We start from the raw sequence: 26,255 nt of genomic DNA, 5'->3' as shown, positions 1-26,255 counted from the left end.
TATATTCACAGATATATATATACACACACATACACACACATTATTAGATACAGAAAAGATTTGTAGTACTAAGATCCACTGGTCACTCAGCGTAAGAATGTACACATGATGGTGGTACAGCTAACAGTATTTATCATATATTTGGTTCAGGAAAGTACTAGTCACCTACTCCTGAGTGAAGAATCAGAGATCAGAGATTGCAAAAATGATGATCAGCAGGCATAGAGAGACAAAGGGGTCTTTATGGGAGAAGCAAATGGGTAGCATATTGTGGCAAGTTCTACTAGAAGAGGAAGGAAGAGAAGAGAGGTAGGTCTGGAAACCAAAGGTAAGAAGTTTAAAATCCTTCAAGTGAAGGAGAAAGAGCTAGATGATGAAGTCACAACAGAGGTGGTGAGAGGAGGGAGCATGCCAGATGGGACAATGGTGAAAGCACCGAACTACAGTCCTCTCCTTCTGCTGAACTCAGGAGACTGAACTATTTGTAAGGTGACAAATAGTGACACCCATCTCAGGTGGTTCGGGTAGATGATAACTGTTTCTACAGTTGTGTAAGCCATTAGCTAAGTGGCAGATGGCCAGTGCTCATAGCTTTACTTCTATTGATTAGATATTTTGAACCAGAAGTAGGCAATTCAACTAGAATTCCTATGCTTTGGGTCGTTTGTTTGTTTGTTTGTTTTATTTATTACAATTTTAATGTGGGAAATTACACCTGAAAGGTACCTCAAATGAACACTTAAATGTCAGCTTGTTTGATAATATGGCTCAGTCTTTCTGTGCTATGTCCTATCTATACATTCATGATAACACCTTTGCATATCTCACATGGGTTTCAAGGAGAAAAACATATTGTCTTTTGTTCACTTAGTTGCTGGAGTGACGATTGGGAAAACTAAGAGTTTTCTATTCGAATGAAGGCTTAGGTTGTTCCTCAAATGAGGTCTGGGCGCCAGGTTGAAAGGTAAGGTTAAAAATTTGGGTAACGAAACCGTTCATTGAACACAGTGCAGTCTGTATCCTAAATGAGGCAGGGATGGCAAAGGTAAAATATATAACAAGCAAATAAAAGCTGTACCATCTGCACACCCATCAACCTTCATTCAAACATTTCCTGACTTCTAAATGCTTGACTTTGTAACTCTCTTATTTCAAGAGAGGTTATTGAAACATAACGGTAGTCAAATGTGATTAGCTCAGCTGGGTAGTTTGAGACCCTTAAAGCTCAGTGCAACTGGGCTCTGATAATCCGAATACCTGACTGTGTAAATATGAAATGTATTGTATGGTCCAAAGTCTGTAATAAGCAATAAATTATAATGATGAGTCCACCCTGGCTATATAGCAGTTAGTATAGGTTCATAAGTAGACAGGCTACTCATTCCTCTTAAACAAGGGGACGTATTTTTGGTTGCTTTGATTTAAATTAAAATCCTGCCTTTTTCTTTGAAGGAATTAAAGTTATGATACTCATAGTGAATACTAGCATGATTTCTTATGTTCTTTCCATGGGCCATAGAATATTTTAAATAAATTATCTTTTCAAGCTGAATTAACTGAGCTTAATCAGTTTAAATAAAAACACCACTCATGGCTAGTATTTTAGATGATGAAGGATTGGAGCTTAAGCTTCTTATCTGTTCATAAATTTTCTAATCTGTGAAATGGAGATAGCTACGTCTAAGGGGAAGTTATGAAACCTATGTAATGTTAATAAAATGCTTTGAGGTCTTCCAGTGAAAGTGTAAAGAGTTAATATCTTTTAATGCTAATTAACATTTTCCATGATAATTAATTTGATACATATGTTAATCCAGTGTTGTAGAACTGAAAAAATATGTCATTCTGAAAACTAGAGGGAGACATTGATGGGGGGTCTGATTCAATGTTTTTGAACTTAATGGAAAGAGCATCATTGTTTTCAAGTGGTGTTGGATTAACTCCCACAAATAAATATATGGGAGATCATCTCATTTCACTGTCCCCAAGAAAACAGATGTAAAGAGCAAGCAGAGCGGAAAAATAGTAGGAAGTAAATTATACTTTCAAAGCTGAAGTAATAAGAGAATATATATATTCACCTACATGAAAAACTCTTTGCAAGAATGGGGCATGCTCCTGTGCTTTGTTTGCCATGCCAATAACATGTGTGACACACAGTTGCAAGGCATATACCTTAAAAAGTAACAGGGAAAAATTGGAAGAGCTCCTGCGTGATTTAGGATCGGGACCCAAGGCAACCTAACCTGGTCTGCGTTGAGGCTCCCACGCTCTCCCCAAGGAGGGTGGCTTACATAGAGAGTCTGCAGCCACGCTCACGGGCTCCGTTATACTGTCAGATGTATTTTGAATGCCTTGAAGGTTTGACCTTTAACAGACAAATCCCACAAAGTACCTGCGTATATAAACGCAGACCAACTTATATGTTCTTGTGCCAGTACTGTGTGCATTCATGAGCTGTTGATCTCCCAGGCATGGTTGGCTTGAGCTGGGTTGGTCAAAATGGTTACTGCCCCTGGTTCTTCTGCTGGGAGTCGGTGCTTTTTTGGTAGGGAAGTGCATCCCATGTGGAGCATTTGCTGAATGCCCACACTTTGCAGTGTGAGAAATAAACACGGTGCTGTAAATCTGGGAAGCGCAGGATCTGCTTCGTCTTCTGTTCAACCATCCCCTTCCCCTGGCAGCGAAGGGGAGCGGGAAGCTGTGAGCAGGGATGCCTTCAGGCGTCGGAGTTCAGCCAGCCCGGTTGCAAGTCAGCAGCCGGGGTTACCTGCTGCCGGGAAAGGCGTTTCTCAGCTGCTGTGCCCAGAGGGTAAATTTCTCAGAAGCACCAAACTGCGTCTCGGCGCCTTCACAGGAGCCGTCACTTCACCGTATGGCTGCTCAATCCGAATGGGCTGGCACAAGTGAGGTTGACAATACTTCTTGCAGCATTTAATCTGCAAACAGCAATTAGACTGACCCTAGCCAGTAATTGGATTACCAGAGTGTTTGAATTAGTTGATGAGATAAATACCCCTATCCCATAACATTAATAGGATGAAGTCCAGCACGGCTGAAGCTCTGCCGCATGCCCTCAGCTTGAGCTCCAAATGTCACTTGGGGTTTGATGTCCATATGTAAACAGAATCAGGATGGGAGATTAACTTCTCCTAACAGTGAAGACAGGATTTTGCAAGTGGTGCTCACATTCTGGGGACCGTGCACCATGATTCAGTGGATCGTTACAGTGGCCTCCCAGATCACTGACCAAAACTGTATTGGTTTGGCAGTGGGGTGCAGTGGGGGGTTAGTCTATTTTGCTATCTCTAAATGCTTTTCCCTATAAAACTATTTAGCATTTTTCCCACGGGAAATAAACATAATAATTAAAATGTTTCATGTCACAGTCTTTTTTTTGTGTGTTGTATGCTTTTTTTTTAACCTAAAAAACAGGATGCTGCATTTTTTTCCATGAAAGCCAACCAGCCTGGATGAGGATGTTGTTTCCTTTAAGAACAGAACTTTCTAGCTTCTGTTTAAGGTTATTTTTGTTTCCTTTAAAACAGTTTGCATGTCATAAAGGCTACACTGTGAGTTGCTTGCTCTGAGCAGGATTTGTCTCTCCCAACTCAAAACATCTACAGAGCAGACAGAAGTATCTCCAGCTGAGCTGCTCACCCGAGTCAATGGTAAAGAGGTGCTTTTACGTATTAAATGCCTGTGCTAGGATGAGTTCAGTTTCACTCTGGAAGTAACTTTTTCCATTGGCTGTAAAGGAAGCCTCATGGAGCCTTGCTTAGCTGAAGGCTGGTGAATTCCCCCTTCTGTGCCTGAAATTGTGAGACGATATTTTCAGAGACCGTCCATGAAAACCCAGACCACTTCTCCTGCAGAATCAGAGGAAATTCTCAGGGTTTCTTTAAAAAAAATAAACTTTTAATACATTTTCCACAAGCATTAGCAGTACAAGAATAAATCTATTCTTAACTGTGCTTTTTCTTTAGTGTTGGAAAGGAAGATTTCGACAAGACAAAGCAGAGAGGAGCTGATAAGAAGGGGAGTGCTGAAGGAAATGCCCGAGCAAGGTGATAACATTGAGAATTTAGCTCCTAAGTTGTAAACACGGATGATAAAGCTACTATTGTATTGTTTCCACATAGTATAAATAGGTATGAGGAGACAAAGCTGATGAGTGTGAGACATAGTTTGGGCCAGCTGACAAACAACTAAAGTTGGAGTCGACAGACTTGTGTTCTGTAACTGCTCCTGCCATAGGTACACGATCTGACTTCTGGTCATATCCTTAAGTATTTTGATGTTCCCTTTAAATCATGTGACTCCTGTGGTTCCTACTTATTGTTTGCAGATTTTTTAAGGTAGTGATTAATCTATTTTTTGAGTCAAGGTCTGGTGTTTAAAGCAACTGGAGTATAACACGAGAAATTTTGGTTGAAAAATTAGGGGCTTTGGGACCCCCAAGCAAATCAGTAGCATCCATTTCAGGTATCAAAAAGTACCACTGCTGGGATCGTACAGATCCCGCTGCTATCATACAGACCACATTCACAAATGGCACAACCGTAAAGCTGTGGGGAAGACACCACAAGTTTCAAAATGCTATAAGGTTTAGTAACTGCTATTAACCAGAATTTGTGTTTCAAAAAGCATGAGTAAACCATGGTTAACACCTCTGTGCTGCATCTGATTATGTCACTAGTGGTATTCTTTCTAATATTCTTGATCTTCTATAAATCTAGATCAAATAAAATTCAAGTGAGTGAAATAATTTTCTGTAGCTTAAAATTAAACCATTCATCATTTTATCAAGGAATCTAAGAACTCCATTATCTCCAAAAATATTTTTCTCCTAGAAATTGTGTTACTCTGGCTGAGCTGAAGAATCATGACCGTATCAATGTGTATGGTTAGTATCGTACACATTGATATTTAGAAATAAAGGGCTTGTTTGTTGACATGTGACATCACTTGTCTTTACAGTGTTTTGCTAATTACCAAGCTATGGCATTCAGCATAGCTGGCTTCTGAACTTGTCTCTGCCACTGTCTTTGACTTAAAACAAGAAATGAAAACTCTCCATACCTCGATTTGTCCCTCTGTGAATTTGTTACATTTTTTTGCTATACGCTTTACTGAGGAACTGTGTGAGTTTGTCCGTTGATGGTTGTAAATTGCATTTGTACTCCTGGGACAGTTAATGAAATGTGTTAACATTTCAGGTTGGTTGCAAACATTCTGAACATAAATGCTATCATTTGTGCTAAAAGTGTGTATGCTTTCACCATCAGTGTCTTTGACCCTCTATTCCACTCTTAAAAGGGGACGGGACTTTGGATCCCTCACAGAAATTGAGTAAAGTGAGAAAAGGATGTAAAGATGAACAATTTTCTCCCCTTCCTCCCATCTTAAGAAGGCCATCAATCTAGTCCCTGTTGCCTTCATCACTTTGTACGTCCTTTCTGATGAAAATTATAGTTCTCAAGGAGCAGTTCGAAAGAATACAGGATTGGTTTGAAGGTGCTAAAAAAAGAGATACAGAAAAGACAGTGGCTGAGCACTCTGAAGGTAGCTAGAAGGAATGACCGTGGAGCTGAAAGTTAGATGGGGAAATTACACGGAGCCCTGAAATGTGAGAGGTAAGAATTGTGAAGAAGTGACAGTTTCACATGGGATGAAGAAGAAACAAGTGGAAGGTGCCACTTGGAGGCAGGAGGTGTTTGCAGAACCATGACATGGATAAGAGGTGGGAATGCCACATGTGGAGGCAGAGAGGAAAGAATGGATATATGAACCTCTGGAAGAAAGGAGATGAAGAACCTGAATGTTGCGGTAAGTTAAGAAAGAAGCCTTGAGCAACTGTCAGCTATAGTGAACAAGACAAGGTAAAGAGGGCAAAACTTAGTTTTTACACATCAAGTTGAATTAGTGTGTGGGTGAGAATGAAACCATCAGCTTAACCTATGGAGCAGCCCAAGGTGGTAGGAGAGAGGTTACATAATTGTGTTGAAACCAGGGAACCAGCCAAATATCCACAGCTGATAGCATAGAGCAAGGAAGAGGAGGAGAAGAGGAGAGTGGAGTTACCACAATTAATGAAGAATCAATGGGAAGAACCAGATGAGACACCAGGTAGATTTGCATAATGTTTGGATGGACAGCAAGAGAATCCTGCAGACGGAAAGCAATCATTTATATGAACTTCAGGTGGGGTGTGGGCAACATAAGCCTTAGAAATGGCCAGAGAAAAAAATCAGCAGCAATTTTAAAATGCATGGAACAGAGGACAGAAATCGGTAAATAAGGGAAGAGAGTGAGCTGTTGAGCCAGCAAGAGCATGTAGCATTTTTCAGGAATATAGAGACAAACAGGGGAGAGAAAGGCGTTGTTATCAGGATTGGAAAAAAACCAACCTCATAGCTGAGGTAGTCTGGGTAAGTGAGTAAATTATCATCAGAGCTGGGAAAGAATTTGACTTGCAGAATTCAATAATGGTACGATAACATGATACAGGAAGACCTCGCCTTGGTTCTTAAGACTGGATGATGACTTTGTGACCTATTTTATTCATTAACTGGGCACATATTCTGAGAACTTCGGTCTGAATTCCTGGCTGATTTACCTACTGGGGTGCACCACAGTAGTCCTGCAACTCTGCCCCCGAGTTGTCCAGATTTGGGACCTGTTGGAACACGTTGCAACTCCGTTGTGGTCCATGCACACAGTTCTTTGCTGTGTAAACCAAGATGCGGGGAGAAAAAAAGAACGGGATGCGAATGTGTACAGACAGGAAGCTGGGCCTGAAAACCAACGGGCACTTCCAGGCCCACTACTGCAGAGATGTCCACGCAAAGAACACGGAAGCGTATAAAGTTCCTTTACAGCATTAACTTTTCAGAGCAGCTCTGCAGCCTGGTGATTCACATTTCAGTAAGTCTTTCTGCATTGCTTCCATGGAAACTTGGAAGCAGAGGGATGCTGTGTGTTGCAAATAGATGCTAAGGAAGCAGTGAAACTCAACAATAGCTTTTTAATTTTCATTTCAGATGGTGACGTAACAGTAAATTTTGAAACTTCAAATGGACACACCATAGCTGTTGGTGAAGAAACCATACAGGAAGAAAATGCGGTAAAAGCCAGTGGAGATAATGGTACTTTATCAGAGAAAGCATCAGCATTGGAAGGAAAAAAAGAAGATCAAAAAGGTAAATGAACACATTCTTCACAAATTGTTTTTCGCCTGCTTAAAACATTAACATGTCCTTCCATTAGCACTGATACATGCTGTGAGTTCTGTTCTGCCACAAGGATGCCAGCAGAACCTGCCGAGAAGATAAGACTTCTGAAACATCAGTATTCCGTCACTGGTAGGCATGCCTTTTACTGTGGATATAATGAGGTCATAAAGAGAAGCACGGTCTGAGCATGAAAATGCGTGCAGGGATGTTCAATATCTAAATTCAGTGTGGGCCTTTCCTTGTAAACATGGGCAAGCTTTGGTTTCAGGTTTTCCTTTTGTGGAAGAAGACACTAAGTGCATATGTGTCACCTCGCAATATCATTGTAGAAGTGGCTCATGGGTTGAAAGTTCAAAAGTGTTTAAGCCACTTAAAAACCATGTATCATTTTGAAATTAACTTCAGGAGCTCGTTCCTGTTGGTTTTCATTAAATCTTAAACACTTGCAGTACAGCTTGTCAGAAACATTCAAGGGCTTATATCACTACCACAAACCGAACCTAGGTCATTTGTGGACAATCTACTTTATGACTATAGGGTTTTCTATAGATTAATTGCGTAAATATTTAGCAGTCCCAAAGACCATGTTCATTTTGTTACATTAACTCAGATCTACCTTGGTAACAAGAGTTTGACTACAAAAAAAGTAAAGATTAATGTGGAATCACAAGATTTGGACCAGTTTTGTTTTCTTTCTCTAGCCCCTTGAATAATCCACCACTTCTTTTCCCTGTCAAAGTGTGTTCTTAAATACTATTCCATTTATTGGATTTTCCTAGAGGAAAGAGCAAGGATACAAAAGATCAAGAACTTCATGGCTGGCTGTTAGACTGAGCAGCCTTTCCAGTGTCTTCTAGCAACCTCTACCTAGTGATGAATGAGCCTCTGGAGGTTGAGAGGGTCAGTTTGGCTGATACAGAACTTTGAATTCTTCTCTGAGCTATGTAAATCACTTGACTACGTAAAAAGTGGCTGAATGTCCAAGGAGAACTGCCTTTCTTGTGAGATTTCTAGTACTTCCTGTCTCCCAACAAGACAGAAATACAAGATTAGCCTTTTTCATGACATTTAAATACGCCTATCTTTTGGTGCCAACTAGAACCAGATGTGTATTGGGTCAGGGGAAAAGAGTTATAAAAGCCGTGGAAAACTCCTTTAAAATGGTTCAGGTTAACTTTGGGGTTAGATCAGACCACTTATTATTTTATGCATCCCTAAATACAGCTTTTTGGAACTGTCAGGTCTTGGAACTTTTCCTAAGGTATAGGATTTTTTTAGAAATACACATTTCTAACTATGTTGAAATCCCCTCTAGCTGACTTTGCAGAATGTAGAACTCCAGTGAAGCAGGAAAGGTTCAATATCTATTTCAAATGCTTTATTACACTCTGCACTCCCTATATATTGTGTTGACCTTACAGGGAGAAATTAATAATGATTGCTGTACAGGAGTAGACTCAGTACAGAAGAATTTATAGCTATCACCCCAGTCCCTCTCAGAGGATGAAGTATATAGGGAGGGGGGAGAAGGAGAACAACAAATGAGCAAACTTTGTATTCTAGGCTTCGTAGAATGTCAATATGACATAGAGAAGACGCAAAACCCTTCAAGTATACTTTCCTCTTACATCTAAACATAAGTTCTTCTGCCCATGAGTCCCCTGTAAAGGAACAGGATAGATTTATTGCAGAGGAATAGTCTGCCCCAAAAAAGGTGTTAAGAATCAATTCCATCCATCAGCAACAGTGTTACACAGTGCAAATCCAGTACAACTCACTGCATAGTCATTGTGAATACACTTCAGTTATTCTTTACTTTATAGCACGTTAAGCAAAAAGGTGAGCCAGTCTGTTGAACTCAGTGGAAGAGCAAGGCCCACTGCATCTCACAGATGCATCTCACCCGACAGATTAATCTTCCATGATTTTTAACGGTAGATGCAGCAGGTATGCATTACACCTGCTGGCAGAGCGAGGAATTAACAACCGCAGAGTGGAGGTTCGCTAATGCTCACAGAGCCTCAAAATCAGACCTGAAGCAGAAATCAGACCTACCTCACTGTCTTCTGCTCAGACCATAAAAGTGCTGGTGTATCAGGTCACAACCCTCCGTCGTGAGAACTGAGATAGTGGATAATGGATGCAAGGCATTCATCTTTAGTGAGGCTAACATTAGCCTTTTTAGAGTCATGAACTCTTATGTGTAAATCTTGCAGGAAGTTATATACACTTTCCATGTTTATAAGACCTGAAGACAGGATGAATTCCTGCTGTTTGGTAGCACAATGTGCTGCAGTTCTGACTCCAGCTGAATCAAAATGTCCCAAAACATGCCTCTCAGCCCCTGAAAGTTACGAGGTAATTTTTAAATGCTTTTATGAAATAATGGTAGTCTTTACTTGCTCTCTTGTTCAAGCAGGTCTTGCAAATGGCCTTGTCATATAAATATGATGATGACTACTGGAGCTGGAAGCTTAAAAAAAACAAGTGATGCAGGCACCTTGTGATAACATGGTGAGAGTTGGCAGCAATGCTTGGTAGAATGTGGAATATGTTAGGAGTTAAAAGAAGTTAAAGGAAAAAAGTTGTTTCAGCATGAGCCACAGAAGTATAGAATCAACAGGGCAAACAATAGGCTCAGCCATGCAATGTAAAGAGGAGTTAAGCAGAAGCGAGTGAAGACGACGACCCCTGAGAGCTGTTCCCTCTGCTGCCAGGCAGCTCCATAAACCATGTACCCATCTGCTGCCTGTCAGCTCACAGGTGCCTTTCGTATTTGGTGAAAAAATTCCCTTTGGCAATTTAATAGTGTAACTGTTACTGTTTGTAGTAATGACGAGATGTCAGTCATCCAAGCAGTGTGTTTAAAAGGAAATTTCTCCTTTATGGCAGGATAATAAAAAGCTGGTGACAGTTTTACATAAAACAGGTAATTGATGAATAAAGCTTTGCAGATGAGAAATCAGAGAAATCTTTTCCCTAGATCATTTTTTCACACTATGTTTGTCCTGAGTTGAGTTCTGAATTCTTTTGTTTTGTTTTGTTTTGACTAAGAAAAGTCACTACCATCTTTTGCAGAAAACAAAGAGCTAAACTGTAGCCATTCTCTGTGAGCACCTTGGAAGGGATAGAGAGCAGTGAGTAGACAGGTGGCACGTCCAAGTACACCCTGGTTGTCTGGGCAGCAGACCGGACTGTTCCATCATGCCAGGGCTCCTGAGCTGTGGCGCTTGTCTGCAGTAGCTTCAGCAGAACCCAGCGCTCCAGGTCGCAGGTTGGGTATGAGCTTCGCAAAGGGGATCCAAGGAGTCTCTCTGCCTCCTGCCCCCTACAGCAGTGTTGGAGAAGACCAAAAGCCACATCAGTAGAATAGGTGTCAAAATTGTTGCTGTTTGCCTCCCTATGTATAGGGACGTAGCTTGCTGATGCAGCATGCATGCTGCACGTTGTAACACCTCCTGGTACTTTATCAGAGCTGCTTTTCTCCTCTCCACCCTCCCAGGATATCTCTAGCACACAGATGTACCAGAGAACCCTGAATTTGTATCTGAGTTCCGTTTTTAAACTTAGGTCTTACTCATTTTTATCACAGCAAGCTAAATCTTTTCATGACTCTGGCAGATACTTTCACATTTCATTGTTACCTTGGGCTTGAAGAAGTGAAAGGCTCAGTGACTGTTAGCAAGATACTGCCTGGAAAAAAGTTGTAAGTTTTGTTTTGCATACCATCCGTCAGGTGGGTTAGATGCTTCTCTGATAAATAATTGCATTGCAGTAAGCCAGAGCTCTGTTGCAAGCCCTGCGGGTGACATGGAGCATAAACTTCTGAAGTGTTCCTATGCTGTTTACAGAAGTCCGATCCTCTCAGGTTTTCTCATGTCCTTCAGTGAAAGAAAAAATTTCTAGTCCTGTTTCCAAATGAATTTATAGGATACATGCACATAAGGTTTTTTCCCCCCAGGATAACTCTAAACTGAGAGCTGGCAAACAGGTCTTAGTATGCTGGGTTCAGAGGTCGTTTCCTCTATACTTTGCCTGCTCTCCCTTAAATCTGCCATTAAATTTAATCTTTTGTTTTTCTCATGGGTAACAAAAAAAGAAGGTTGGAGGCGCAAGCTCTGGTCTTATGAGCATGCGTTGCTGCTGACCAACACTTTAGTTTGTCTACCAAGGAATGTTCATCAAAGTCAAATTTTCTTCTTTCTCTCTTCTCAGAAGCCTTTGCTTTATTTCCCTAAAGTGGAACAAACCTTGTTGAATTTAAGATAGTAACCCTCATCTTCCAGGGTCTCGGACAAGAGCCTGCTTTCTCTGAGAAGTCTAATCCTGCAAACCACTCACTGTGAGAGACAAAGCAGACTTTCTTCCCTCTTGTGTGCCTAGCTGGCTTCTTACACTCATGATCTCTGTAGATCATTGATATGAGCACCGTACATAAAAGGGTTGGATTTTTTTTTGCCTGACTCCCAAAGAATCTCTCACTCCAGCTGAGTTATTTGCTGGCTAAACCCAGTTCTTCTAAGAATAGTATATCTTCGATTCATCACCTGAACTATGCAAATGAGGCTGAATCCAAATCTTCTTAAAAGGAAAGCTACTCTAGATAAAGCTGTATTTGGGCAGAGCCTGTCCACTAAAGTCAGCCAGGCTGCTCGTGCCAGTAGGCTGACGTGAGAGGCACAGGCTTTCACCCACAAAAGTTGAGTGGCAGAGGAAAAGTCCTGATTTGTAAAGCTGCTTTTTTGTTTTTTTCTTTTATAAGAAAGATATCCTAATGTGGCTCCAGAAATAAGATTGTAGATGTGATTTTAATGAACTAACCATTCAATTATTTGAGCTTCTCTATACAGAAAGTATAAGGGAATGTAGAAGCCTACATGCCTTTTGCTTTCCCAGTCTCCCATAGACCAAGAAATGGTAAAGGTATGCAGCTGACAGTGAAGATGTTTTAGGTATTCTTTCTTGATTTAACAGCTTGCTTTTTACACAAAAGTTGGACAGTTAGCGATGTAAAATGACAGTCAGTGGTTTTTTTCCTTTTCTATCTTGGAAGCAATGTAAAATATCTGAACACAGTTGCTTTCCATCAGACATTACACATGTCCATTTCTCTCCTGTTTTCTACACTGTGTTACAAGACCTCTTGCACACGGTGCTGTTGAAATCATAGAGTAAGATCTGGAAGTCTGCAGATGTACAGATCTGCTCATCCATCTTCAAGAAAGATGAAGTCAAACTTGCAGAGAGAGCTGCAAAAAGCATCGTGAGACAGCTGTTCTTGTTCAGCCTAGCAAAACAGAGCCTGAGAGAGCCTGAGCGCGTTTGATGATTGTAACAAGTTGGTATATAGCCAGGAGAGAGCATGGCTAAAGGACAATGCTGGCACAAGTAGAAAGGAATAAACAGTGGCTTGAAATACATTTAGACTGGAAATTAAAGGAAGCTTTCTAACAATTAGAATGGGTCTTTTCTTGAACAGAATTTTAGTAGCAATAGCAGGAACAAAAAATGGAGCTGGTTACGTCTGAAGTTTTTGAAAGGATTTGTATGAGTTGACCACCTGCATCAGCACAGTCAATGAGTCAAAAAACAAGACAAAAGACAGCTTGTCTTGCATTGTGTCCCATGTTTCTGAATGACAGCTTCTGGGTTTTGATTAATCAAAACACAGCTCTCTGCATAGGCTGGAAAGGAAACTCACGATTCAAAACTCTTACTGAGTTTCATTTAGCAGGAGGTCATCCCGCAAAAGACAACAAATCATATGTTATTTCCAACTTCCATTTTACGTAGTGTTATTCCACTGAGTTGTGCTTGTCTTCCAGGAGAAGGGTGCTTTGCAGTTGATGTAGGTTATATGCTCGTGTTCCAGCACTACTGGTTTTCCATGAGCTAGCTTCACGTCACTGCTCTAGCTGTAGCAACAAAAATACCAGTACTGTATGACAAAGTCCTAGGGTAGAAAAGCTTTGGCCTTCGGTTCCTTAGAAGTTCACAAAAATAAAGTAAAAATTCTTGCGTTATTCAACCCAGTCGTGTATGGCTTCTGAAACTATGCCCAGGATTTTCATAGGTCCATTTGGTCCAGAGTTTGCAAAAGGTCCCACATTTAGCTTCCAAAATGAGTCATCTGATTTTCCAGTGCATATGGCACGCTGGCATCTCTCTGAAAGTCTTTGAGATTTGATTGGTCCCCACAAGAGCCGTTGTATACTGAGCACTTTGTAACCCTGACCATCATTTAGGTGTTTGCACGAGAACACAACTTTCTTAGGAGTCTGGCCCCAATCATAATTTCTGTGAACGAGAAAATCTGGTCTCAAAATGAGCTTTCCTGAAAATCTGGCCTTTGGAAAATTTATTCTAAACATAAGCATATTATTGATCCAAATGCTTAATGAGGCATTAGCATTTGCTTTGCTTTCCTATTTAAAGAGTAATTTATAGGCAGATTGCTTTTACGGCAGATGTCTTGATCAAGGCAGCAGTGAATAAAAGATATTCCTATCTGATGGTCTTTTGGAGACCTTTTGTTAAAAGGTCAGTTCATGATGAACAGATGTCTACATTAAGGAAAACAACAGCATTAAAAATACATTGCAGCTGGTACTGACGTACCTGGGGGGTTGGCTTGAACAAATAGATGGGTCTGAACTGATTCAGATGCCTCCTTGTTTCAGCAAAAGATGCAAAAAAAAGAGCAGGCATGAAGTCCAAGGGTTCATATTCAAGCAGAATCATGCTAGGGAGGTACAATTACAACATAGTTGTATATTGGGCCATTTACAGACATCAGACCATCCCTGTCACTGTTCAAGATCAAGCCACTGTTGCCATTATTGGTTATTTGTATTACTACAGTACTTATGTATATACCAGGAATTGATTGTAGTGTCTTACATAAGTGCAGAAAAACACAAAAAGGTTCCAATGGACTTGCTGTAAAAGAGAGGACACTGTGGTTAGACACTAAAAAACAAGAGGGGACCAGAGCAGGATAACAAGCACAGTGCTGGCAACCTAAAAATTGTCGGCTTTGGCATCACAGCAGAGGGGAATTTGAGGGAGGACAGTCAGTGAATGTTCACAAAGCCTGAGGGGCAGCAGAGGAAAAGTGATAAAAAGCATCTACTTCAAAACCTGGCTTGTTGCTGGCAAAAGCTGCTATAATGGACTGGTCAGGTAGGAACTGGAAATCTCAAGAGTAAATAAGAAACAAGAGTTTGGGCAGGATGAGACTACACTGAAGGCAGTCAAGTTTATATCTGATGAGATAAAAAAGATTAAGCTAACAAAGATGAAAACAGCAAAGGTAATAAGATGCCAAGGGGGATGATATGGTCAAAGGCAGTCATTTTCACCACAGCTTTCCTCATGTCTATGGCAAAAAGAAGATTCATTGGTCAAGGCCAAGAAAAGGGCATGTACGTAATGAAGGGGCAGTGAAGGCTCGAAGAGAGCTGTAACTGTCTGAGCAGATAGGATGCTGCTGTGCAGAAAGAGTCTGCCAGTCTTTGATATGATGTACATAACAGTATGGAAAAGAGATGTCCTGGATAAAGATGATATCCCAGCGATGGCAAGGTATTTCGGTTAAAATCAATGTTACATAAATTGCCAATTTTAATCACAACTGAAGTCTACAAGCAAGAACTTTGATGAAAATTAACTGTTCCAATTTTGGTTTTCATTTATAGCTTTTAGTTATTTCTCTAAACAAATTTGAAAATTATTTGATTGTCACTAAGATGTGTTTCTTTGCAACTAAGTAAAGATTTAGCCTTATATTTTGTACTTTTTTTCATGAATCAGAAGATAAATTCTAATACACATTATATAATCAGTTATATAGTTTAATGTAGATTGACTGATATTCTAAATAATTGCACTGTATTACTTTATGATATGGTGAATGATGTATTTCTTTTTACTAGGTTAACATTCTCTTTTTGATATTTTGTCTACTAATATGACTGGAAACAAAACACAGTAATGGTATATAAGTACACAAGTTTTAAATTCATTCTTATTAGTAAATAAAGTTTTAGCATGCTGGACCTATAAGTAAAAGGTATATCAAAGAATTGTTTACACAATTGTTTCTGATCATCATGTGCTTCAAGATCTTCAAAATACAAAATCTTACCTTCTCTTGCAATGTTCGTTATTAGTGGAATTAAACTTTTAAAATGTCATGCTTTTCCAGGATTATATCAGTTTTTCAACTTTGAATGAAGGTAGGTAGAACTTCACAAGGAGATGCTTTTTGCTATAAAAGAGGGGAGCAAAATGTAACAAATATGTATGTTTCTTTCTTCTTCCGAAGTCTTTCTCTCGTCCAGAATTCTTTCTCTGGAAAACTAAGAGGCAGTACAAGAATCTGTACTCAAAAGAATCTGTTTGAAAGCTGTAAAAGGTTGCTATGCAATGCTTCTTGCAAAACACCAGCAAAAACATATTCATCTATAGTAGGCTGGAAATAAAGGAGGAAGACACCGGACAGTTAATATTAATTCCTTCAGTTCATGAGGAGACATATATGTGCATGTTGGTTTTAGTAACTGCAAGTGATGCATTAGGTTCATGTTAACAAGCCTTAAGCCAGAGGTTGAAAAGGCTTTGTTTCCGAGATGAAGAATGTCATTGTTGTCCAACACATTATATGTTTTTCATCTACTAATCTCAAAGTGAAAAGGTGCTGCTTATCTCTTGGGAATCATTGACATGGGAAGGAAGAGAGCAGGGAACAGAAATCCAGATCCAGGAACGGACATTTAATGTGTGTAAGAGTGAGGCTCTAATAGGAACATACTGCAAAAAACAAATTGGTTTCCTCTTGAGTTATAAGAGACTGTTAGGAGTCCTTGCAATATTTGCTTGGCTCCTTTCTTCCCCAACCATTGTAGTTTTGAGTAAGATGCAAATAAAGCCCGTATGATTCTCATGGTGTGCTTTTATAATATCCTTTTTCTGGAAGGTTTGGGAAGGCTATCTTGAGACCAAATGGGCACAGAATTGGTGTAATTGAATAGATAAAGATTCCCATGTGGGAACCTTAGCTGTTGCCATCTCAGAACAGCCAGTCTTACAACCATAGCGATTATGTTGCAGATTTTTATGTTGACTATAAACGGCTCACCTACATTACATTTGGCATTAGGCCTGCACTTTTGAAGTGAATTTGCTGGTCATCCCCACTTACCCTTCTTTGGTTTGCAGAGCACACAAGCCAGGTTTCTTTTGGGTGAAGCTAAGCCAAAAGATGCATTCAGGAACTTGTGCTCCCACCACGACTGGGCGTGTAATCTACAGAACTAGCCTGAAGCTAGTCCAAAGTCAAGTCTCCTGAATTGCACCTTGTGGATATCGGGTCCTCACTGCTGCCTCTTTCACTCTACAGAGCCATTCCTATTGCACAACACAATGTAGATCCAGTCCAAATGCCCGTTGACTAAGGAACTGCTGATTCTTGAAAGCGCAGTCCTGTAACAGCACCCAAAGAGCTTTCAGGAGAGGAGCGCATTCCCATGGCAAATGATATCCTATTTGATTTAGTTTTGTCTCTTTTCTGAAGAGTAAAAATACCCTGGGGAAGATACCCAAAATAATCTGCAGCTTAGGAGAAAAATTCAGGGGAAAAATTCAGCTGTATAACCGTATTTGAACCCGCATCTGAGAGAATGGCTCTGTTCACATTCAGATTCACATGAATCTGAGTTTTATAGCCTGTTGATCTCAGAGGGCTGGAAAGAAGCCGAGGGAATTTGTTAGAGGAGTAAATGACATTTCCCTTGTTCAGTTTGCAGCCAGCAGTCTGGTTGGGGATACTGAGCGTTAAGGATGATCCTTGGACATCAGGAATAGATGAGACTGAGAGAAGTGCTGGGCAAAAATCTTCCATGAGAAGGACCTGAATTGAGATGGGCAGTAATTCTTTTCTGAAATGATACTTCAATAAGAGGCAAAAGATGAAGAAGTCTCTCCTGATTCCCAAAAGCTCAAGCAGCAAAAAGTAGTCATTTGTTGTCAGGCTTGCTGTTGAACGTACGTGGCGTATGTCTGTGTCAGTTGGCTTCTGTTCACTTTCTTATCTATAGAGAGCACTACCGATCCCTGCCCAGAAATACCGGCACCCCATGCTCCACCACTACCCAAGCCTAAGTCTAAATCTAAAAAAGCTCCGCTACCACCAAAAAATGCTATTGCCGCTTCCACCACCACCAGCCATAAGAGTAACGAAGCACCTCATGCTAAAAAAAAGGGAAAGGCTCCTGCTAAGCAGCCTCCTCTCCCACCGCCCAAGCCAACAAGTCACAGTGCAAACCGAGAAGCTGGTGAGTACTGCACAGGCAGTGCCAGTTATGGTGGGTGCATGTGCATGGGGGTGCTTGGCTTGGTCGTACGATAACTTCTGCCTTTGTACGTAGCAGCGTCACTGAAGGGCATGCCGTGGATGTAGCTACCTTCCCGCTGAGCTCTGGTTTTGCTGTTTGCAAACACCCCAGAGAGCGGACAAATCACTGTTTAATGAACTTATGCACAACACCAAGCACATATATTGAATTCCCAGCTCAAGTGTGACTCAGAGAACTGCTGAAGACTCAGCAGGAAAGAAAAAGGTGACTTCTGAAACCAAACGTATGAGTTGCCCCAAAGTAAAGCCACCTTGGTATTGCTGTAACTTTCTGCTGGGAATATGTACTATTCTGATTAATTTGACAAGATTACAGGATCTCAAAGAGGTAAAGGATAAAATCATGAAGATGTCTTTAAAGACTGTTGAGTAGCAGTTGTTTTAGCTGAAAAATAAGAATTATAAGTCATTGGAAATGGCCAGCCTGAGCCGGTTGATGGTTTACTGTGATTCTAAATACGCACTGGAAATGGAAAATGTCCACCATCAGGCACGCAGCAGATGTGTTTATCACTACTCCTTCAAACCAGAATTCAGCCGTGATGCTAGATTAAAGATTATAGGTAGCTGTTCTCAAAGTACTGATCTTGAGTTTGAATGGTTGTAATTTAGACTATGACCAAAATGAAAACATGCAGATATAATTTGAGCACAAGCAGTATTATGATGAATGGACTGTATATATGCAGTGGCCAACTTATACAAGCTTTATGTTTTCGATCCTCTGTCAGTCTTTCAAAGCCCTTCAGCCCCTCCAGTTTTCTCTCCAAGTAAACCTCCATAGCTTGTACATTTTGGCATGTTTTGTATTTGAAGCACACAGAAGAGGGCTGTTTTAAAACATTGCTAGAGTTACAATAATAACTTTGCCATAAAATATCCATTAACTTGGTATTAACTGTCCCTACTACATCAGACAACCACAAGAATAAATATTTTGAAAGCCCCGAATTTGCTGCTTGTATTTCACATTCAGCTGGAAAACTCAGTTCTTCCCAGGTGAAGGAGCCTTATAACAGCAGACTTTTCAGAAATAAAACAACCCATCACATAAAGAAATTATTAGACCAATGGTCGGTAACAAGCTCTCAGGTATCTCAGTTCTTAAATTAAAATACATTCAGATTCCAGATTTGTCTCTTAGTAGCCGTGCTGAAATTTTATGCGATGCTTGAGACCATATGGGTATGAAATTTTTCAATATATTCCTTATATAAAATAGTACATATTCTACTGGCAATTTCTTCCAACATTAGGCACGTTGTGTTCATTTGAAGGGCAATACTTAATAAATAGAGCTGATGGGGTCAGTATTTAGTACAAGAGGTTTATCAGATCCTCATGAAAGTGAACACATGATACAGCCAGTGATCCAGTCCCATGAAGGAAAAGAGGAATATGCGTAACAACAGAGCCCTGGCTCTCCTGAGGGCACCACAGCAGGTTTCCAAACTGAAAAAGTGGAGTTGGGAGAAGGGGGGACTTAAACGTAAGCATGGACTTGTGCCAAAAGGCAAGTAACAGCCATGAAATTTTTCATTTAAACAAAATTCAAATCTTCTACTGAAAAAGAGGCATGACAGAAAATTGTCAGCCAGCCCAGTGAAAATCAACAATAGCAACAGCACTTTTGACCCACGTGAGAGTGTAGGGGGGATTTTCCCTGGGAGAAGTCTTTGAAGTTGCTGTATCTAATTGCAGGTCCAGAAGGGTTCTGAGAATAATGCAAGGGGTTTTTTTTCAATGCAAACATCTTTTGACATTTTCCCAGCAACAATTATAGCGTGGCTGTATATTGGTATTATGTTGGCGTTCTTAAGTGTAAGCATGTAACTGGTTCTGTTGACCTCCAGCCTGTGTTTAAGTGCTTTGCTGGATCAGAACCAGAGCCCTTTCTTAATACCATCCACTTACTCAGTAAGGTTTCTGCTAAATAATGTGCAGGTTGGAGCCACCATCTATTTCCACTGCAATTACGAGCTGCTGCCTATACCATTTCTTTGCTTCCTTTTGTTTTGGCGGTAAGTTAAGTCAGTGATTTGCAGTTGATGTGGATGATTAGTGCAGTTACCAGTGGATTCTGTACTGTGCCTTTTACTCTTACCTTGCAGCACAAAGAGGGACAGTGGTTTGCCTGAAGTCATGAGTTTCTGTGGATTTTTCCAGATGTACTGAAAGCCCTCACAGCACTCTAAATGTTTATAAACCGTAACACGCAGCTACAGAAGAGAACAGTGTAACGTGTCTTCTGAATTATTTTCCATCTTCTTTGAGGCTGAGAACAGTCTCACTGTGAAAGCTATTTTTATATTGTGAGCTTTTTATGGCCAGTATCTGTATTTTGGTTCTATCCTAATCTGCTGGGGTTTTGTTTTTATTTAAATGCTTATAAGTAAAGTAGGCCTTTCAGCAGATTTCTGTTACAGCTTTCTGTTTTACTCAGTAAGCTTAGCCGCAAGGCTGCTGTGCAGCTTTATAATGCTTTCATTTGTTCTCTTGAGGCTAATGCGTTTTTACTACAGCAGAAGTGTTTGAGTTGGATGCATTTTGATGAAAAGGACTGAATCGTTAAGACGGTTGTCATTTTTATTGCTTTTTAAATGAAAGTCAGAAGTCTGAAGCTCCCAGTCCAGATGATGGGCACATCAACACAGCAATGAGAAATGTGACTGGAATGCACATGGGCATGCAGGCTAGCTGAAATCTCTTGCAAACTTGGGCATTGAGACATACATGCTTCAATATAGTAAGTAGCACAGGATTAAAAACAACATCACTGGCCAGCTTGTACAGCTAAAAACCTTGTGTCGCTACGTTTTCAAGGCTACCTGAGTTGATTATTGGTAAGATGAAGACCTCCAGTGCCTCCTTCCTTCTGGAGATCATTTGTGCAGAGTGAGATCAGTGGTTTCTGCCTCTGTTTTATGGACATGCCCAGCTGGACCTGCAAGTACATCTTGGTTTGCTGTCCTCTGCTGCTTGGCATTAACTAGGAGCACACCATTTGCAATAACATTGTGAAAGGTAATTAACTGATATCCTTAATGGTCCTGAGGTGTTTATTGAAAAGCATAGGGAAAATCATGGTGTTCTCCTAGAGCTTATACCAAAAATTCACATTACAGAAAAGGTTGGGCAGCTTTCTCTGTCTGGTAGCACTTTTTTTTTAAACAGGGCACTAAGCACGTAGTGGACTTTTTCGATGATGTCCAGGCAAGTTGTAAAGGGCCAATGCAGAATGCTAGAATCAAACTCACCCATTCGTGAGGCTGATCCCCTCTGCTGTTCTTGGGCAAGTATTCATCGTTTCAGTTTTTCCCACCTCAAAGGTGAAATTTGAGCTGCAACATTTACTCGTCTCAGGCGTATAGATGAAGGGTTGTAGAAGTATCAAGTGTGACTTTTTCATTTTCAAAATATCAGCACATGTGAAACCGTGCAGAAAGAACAGTGCAAAAATAATATAGTTGCCAAGACTGTAAAATGCTTTATCTTTCCTTATTTTAGCTAGTTCCTCTCATGCAAAAAAACCACCAGTCTCCAAGTCCTCTTCATCACCATCTCCTTCGTCCACATCATCTCATCCCAAAGCCTCTAAGGAGACTTCCAGCAAATCGGGCACATCAGGGACTCCCAGGGGCAAGAAAAAACCTGGGAAACAGTCAGCCCCACGAACAGCGCCGGACGGGGCTGCTGCTTCCCCCTCGGGTGCCACAGCCAACAGGTCGGAAGCAAAGGCAGAAAAACCTGAGCCTCAGCAACCTTCCATAGTGATTTCCGAAATGGAGGACACAGAGCAACCGAGCAAGCTCGTCGTGCCCCCTCCTCCCACTGCTGCTCCTCCTCCACCTCCACTTCCACCTCCTTGTCCCGCTGCGGCCGCTCAGCCCACTGTCTCCTCAGACGCCCAAGATGTGTCAGACGGCTGTGTGGCAGGGCCAGCTGTCCCCGGATCAGATGCTAGACCTCTTCTCCAGACTGAGCATGGCACAGACGAAAGCCTGAGCAGTACGGCCCCAGACAGCGGCCCGGATGCTAGTGGAGAAGACACAAAAAGGTAAGATGTTATGGCTGTCATGGGTCAGTGGTAAGACCCGCAGCCAAGGCAGCCACGTTTCTTCTCATAAGGGACACTGGGTGCGTGGGGATCTCTTCTGTTTCTTCTGCTGACTGGTAACAGTTTGTGTCCTTTTCTTGGAGGCCCAGGGCAGCGTTGCATCCCAGCACAATTTGTTCTTTGCCAATGTCTTTGAGCCATTCACCTGCAGCACCTCATGTTTCCCCAGAAGGTCATTGCTCATAACCTGCCTCCTGCATCGTTGCGTGGCTTGTTGTGACCACTGCAGTCAGCAGTTCAGCTGGTAGCTGATAACATTTTTATTTCCCTCTCATAAAGGCAAACAAGAAAAGATGCTGAATTACAAGAGGGTTTTACTTTTTGTGGGGATATCATTAAATATCTCACTGCTAAAGCTCTCGGTTCAATAGCTGAATTTACTTGCAGCCTTGAAAATGACAGTTTCAGGCTTTGGTTAGTAGGTGTTCGGTCTGTCACTGCCTAATAGCTTGTCTAAGTGTCAGATAGTATAAAATCTAGTCAAGAGCAAGTCATAAGTACATTTTTAAAGCAAAATAGTTGTCAGCGAAAAAGAAACTGGCTTATCAATCTGTCTTTTCCCTGCCACGAGAACCAGCATCTTTCGTAACAACCCAAGAGAGTTTAGTCTAGATGCCAGTGTCCCAGAGACTTTCCTTTAAATTCTTGCTGGTGTCTCTGTACCAGCATTACGTTCCTGTGCTGCTTCTCTCCTTACTCTTCCCTTCCTTTACATAAAGATTTTCCCAAGACAGAGGGCACTCTGCTGCTGATTTCCATGTTCATCAGTGATGGACATGAACATTTGGACTCGACAGCAGTAAAACTATATTTACAATAAACAGAGTTAGGCTTCCAGAACATGAAGCTTTTCACTCCCATCCACTCCTCAGCTCGCTCCTCTCACCCCCAACTTTATGAGTTGTTTTTCTCTTCTTAGTAGCTTTTATGTACTATTGGTCCCATCCCACAAGAAATAAAAAAGACATTAGGATTTTTCTTTATACAGGCTTTGCAGCATGTCATCCCAGACTGTTTGCATCTTTTTTCCTAACGTACATACATACAGATATGTATATACATACACATACTTTGTATATGTTTTATGTATGTATGTTTTTTAGAAAGAGAGAAGTTTGAGTAACAGAACTTTTGTTTTCGTATGTGGTTATACAGCCTTTCTCCCATTTGTGTTCTGTGCTGCTTGCATTAATGTGACGCCGTGTCTGCTTCTGAATTAACAGCTTGGCTACCAAAGAAGACCAAGAAGCGGAGGCACCCGACCAGGCTCACTCTGAACCGTCGGAGGAGGCTTCTGACACTGCTGCCCCTCCTGAGAGTGAAAGTAGCCGAGAGAGCCACAGCAGTGACTCAGACTCTGATGGACCAATACTGTACACAGATGATGATGATGACGACGATGATGATAATGCGAGCGCTGAAAGTAAGCCCCTGACAAGAAGGGTGTACTGGGAAGGGGTGGCCACCTTTGGGTATATCTAATATACATGTTTGGCCTGGGCTGGCTGAGAGAGCCTAGTAAGCTGCTGTGATTGCATCCAGATTGTTAACTGGAGCTTACTGGTTGGGTGCAGTCCAAAGACATCTGCACCCAGAAGGATTTTGTGCCGCTGCCTCCATTAAATTGTGGCCTTCAGGAGAGCAAAGACTTTGGGATGGAGCTGCTACATCAGTCCATGGGTGATTCTGTTCCAGGATCTGGTTCTCTGGCAGGGCATCCCACCAAGAAGTTGCAGGCTACCTTTTGCACATTGTGTTATGTGAGCATGCCTGACCCATGCTAGTGCAAAGTGAAGAGAGAAGGGTATGGCTGCACGGGGTGGTTTTAGATGATTTAATATGTTACCACTACTGAGAAATGTGTCCCACTTCTCCCAGACAATTGTGATGGGAAACCTGCTGGGGCCCATGCAATGGTGGGAGCAGCTCAAGCATTGCACAGATGGGAGTGAAGGTGGGAGGAGCAGGTTCAGGAGAACATGAGGATGGAACAAGGTCTCAACATTAGTGCATCAGCAAGCCATTGATTTGGTTTGCCCATGTAATTAGCCTCTACTGTTAAAGCACCAGTGTAGCTTTCAGCTGAATTGCGCTAGAAATCCCAGAGTTTCTTGTGGGAGTAACAGGCAGGGGTGGACAACAGAGGAGGCCCATCAGTCAGCAGCTTCACCATCTGAAAGTCATTTGTTCCTCTTTGATCAGGGCGTTTTTAAGCATTGGAGCACCTTAGCAGACAGAGCAGATCCCAGTGGATTACTTCTAAGTTTACAGCTTTGAAATTTCATCTGGGGTCATGGCTGTATCATCACCATATATCATTTGGCAAAAGTCCTTGCTGCTGACGAAGGGGGTTGTGCTGCCTGCCTTCTGCCTCATCCCTGCTCCCAGCTGTTCCTTTTTTCCTTAGGCCAGCGCTCATTTTTGGTTTTGCAGTGGTGGCTGATTTTCTGTAGAACCAGTTCCCTGATCCAGCTTGCCGCATGGTCGCACCTTTGCTGGAGTGAAGGAGGTGGCAGCAACAACCTGTCAGGGTTAGAGAGGAGGGCAACCCTACCCCTACCACCTGCAGGGTGGCCTTATGTCAGAACAAAATGACCATCAAACCATGGCTTGAGAGCCTTGCCCACAGATGTTCAGGAGCAGGTGCTTCTCTGTGCGTAGTGAAGAAGACCTGAACACGAAAGTGCTGTGTACTGAAGGAGGGGTGAGGGAAAATGAATGGTTCTTTTTTTCCTTTGACACTGGATGGATGCATTTTTCCTTAGACACTCTTCCTAGATCGAGAAGCTGAAGTCTTCTGCAGTTCTGCTTTTGGTTTGAATATGATCCAAAGTGGTAGCAACCAAAAATTCATGTATTCAGACAGCAGCACGGTGGCTGATGAGAAGTGAGCTCAGAGCCTGTGGTCTTCCCAGACTGTCTAATGTCATGAAAACCTGCCAACCAAGGACAGATGTAGCACCCTCAGTCAGAATATCAAGACACAAGGGGAGGACTAAAGATGAAAATACTCTTCCTTCCACAGCTGGATGAAGCTAACACTGGCCCAATTGCATGGCCCTTGTCCCTTCTCTGTCTGTTTTATGGACAAACAGATGCTTCAGTGCCGGGGAGGTCCTGTCTAGGTTACTTTACAAGCACTCAGAGCCCTTTTCTAAAGTGTATATTTTCCTTTAATTTACAAATTAGTTAAAGATGAAAAGCACTATACAAGAACTAAGTGGTATTAGATAAAAAAAAAAATAAAATTGAAAGAATGAGGGAAAAGATGAGAGAACAAGACTAAACCATTTAAGGCTGAAGAAAAAGAGCAGCAAGTTGCTAAATATACTAAGTAGATAAATAAACCAACCTGTAATGTATCAGACTTCAAAGACACTTTTGTCATTTTTATCCCATCACTTCAGAGATGACAAGTGATGTTTGTAAAACTCCTCTATCAATTTGGCTGGTAGCTTTTTCATCCAAGCCTTTCAGCTTTTTTATTGTTGTGAAATGAGCTAAAACTATTTTTTCTTTTGATGTTAATTAAAATTCCTCTCCTGCATGTGGGAACGAGGCTGCTTTGGGGAGGTATTAAAGTTCTTACTCAGAGATTGTGTCTGTAACCTAAGCATGAATGAACTAAATCTACCCTTCTCCTCCTTTCCTCAGGCTCTTTGGCAAGTAAAATTCGTCGCAGGGATACTCTTGCTATCAAACTTGGCAACAGACCATCTAAGAAAGAATTAGAAGACAAAAACATCTTGCAGCGTACATCTGAAGAGGAGAGGCAGGAAATCAGACATCAGATTGGAACGAAGCTAGTGAGGTATCAGCGGTGGGGTAAATGTGGTTTCACTGGGCGGAGGTGGAGGAAGAGAATCCAGAACACTGTGTTCACGTTTTAAATGCAGCCCAATGTGTGGCGCAGGATCTTTGTGGTACAACTGCCTGGAAAACAGTATTTTTATTTCTCAAAAAACTTAAAATGTCAATTCTGCAAGAAACAGATCTGAGAGCTTCTGGGTTCTGGGGTTTTTTTGTTTTTGTTTTTCAAAAGAGGAAGAGAATAAGAGTGACTCCAGAATAATCAATGCCATGGTTCAAGCTTTTTCTCACGTTGGTTAGCAGGGACTTGCACTTGAATATCCCCATCTTGGACGGAGTAGTAGTTCCTGACAGACAGAGCATGCCTGTGCGCGTTCGGCCCTCCTCATCCTCCTCCTGCTCCCTGACTCCTTCATTATTCATGTGCAAAATTAATTTTATTGATGAAATTTTTCTCGCTCTCTTTCTCGAGTGAACAAGTGAACCCGTTTAGTAAACACAGAGAATATCAACTATGTTCTCCGCTATACAAACCAGAAAATTAATGTCTCGAGATATTTTTTTTAATGGCAGTTGTTATATATAGGTAACTAAAATTAACTTTCAATTAAAATTCCCAGTTGTACTGTATATACAAATCAGTGGGGAATGCATAGCTTATGTTGTGTTAAAAAAAAAA

The 26,255-nt window shown here is 41.3% G+C and overlaps 1 protein-coding gene across 6 annotated transcripts in view; it reads left to right on the top strand.

The window, feature by feature from the left end:
* The window catches only part of PHACTR2 (phosphatase and actin regulator 2), a 138,491-nt gene that overhangs the window by 97,117 nt on the left and 15,119 nt on the right, over positions 1–26,255 (top strand). For 4 of the 6 annotated variants that reach the window (XR_010070335.1, XM_063329431.1, XM_063329434.1 and 1 more), the window contains exons 3-8: positions 3,987–4,067; positions 7,044–7,202; positions 17,333–17,569; positions 21,157–21,706; positions 22,990–23,189; positions 25,421–25,577. Coding sequence is in view for 5 of the 6 variants with exons in the window: in XM_063329431.1 (XP_063185501.1) it covers positions 3,987–4,067; positions 7,044–7,202; positions 17,333–17,569; positions 21,157–21,706; positions 22,990–23,189; positions 25,421–25,577 (1,384 nt within the window). In the remaining variant the exon portion in view is untranslated. The remainder of the gene's footprint in view (positions 1–3,986; positions 4,068–7,043; positions 7,203–17,332; positions 17,570–21,156; positions 21,707–22,989; positions 23,190–25,420; positions 25,578–26,255) is intronic. The other 2 variants (XM_063329432.1, XM_063329435.1) reach the window with 2 other exon arrangements.

This window comes from Chroicocephalus ridibundus, chromosome 3, assembly GCF_963924245.1.
Source record: "Chroicocephalus ridibundus chromosome 3, bChrRid1.1, whole genome shotgun sequence".
Taxonomy (NCBI): domain Eukaryota; kingdom Metazoa; phylum Chordata; class Aves; order Charadriiformes; family Laridae; genus Chroicocephalus; species Chroicocephalus ridibundus.
Note: the sequence above shows the minus strand (reverse complement) of the source record. Positions and strands in the feature narration are given on the sequence as shown.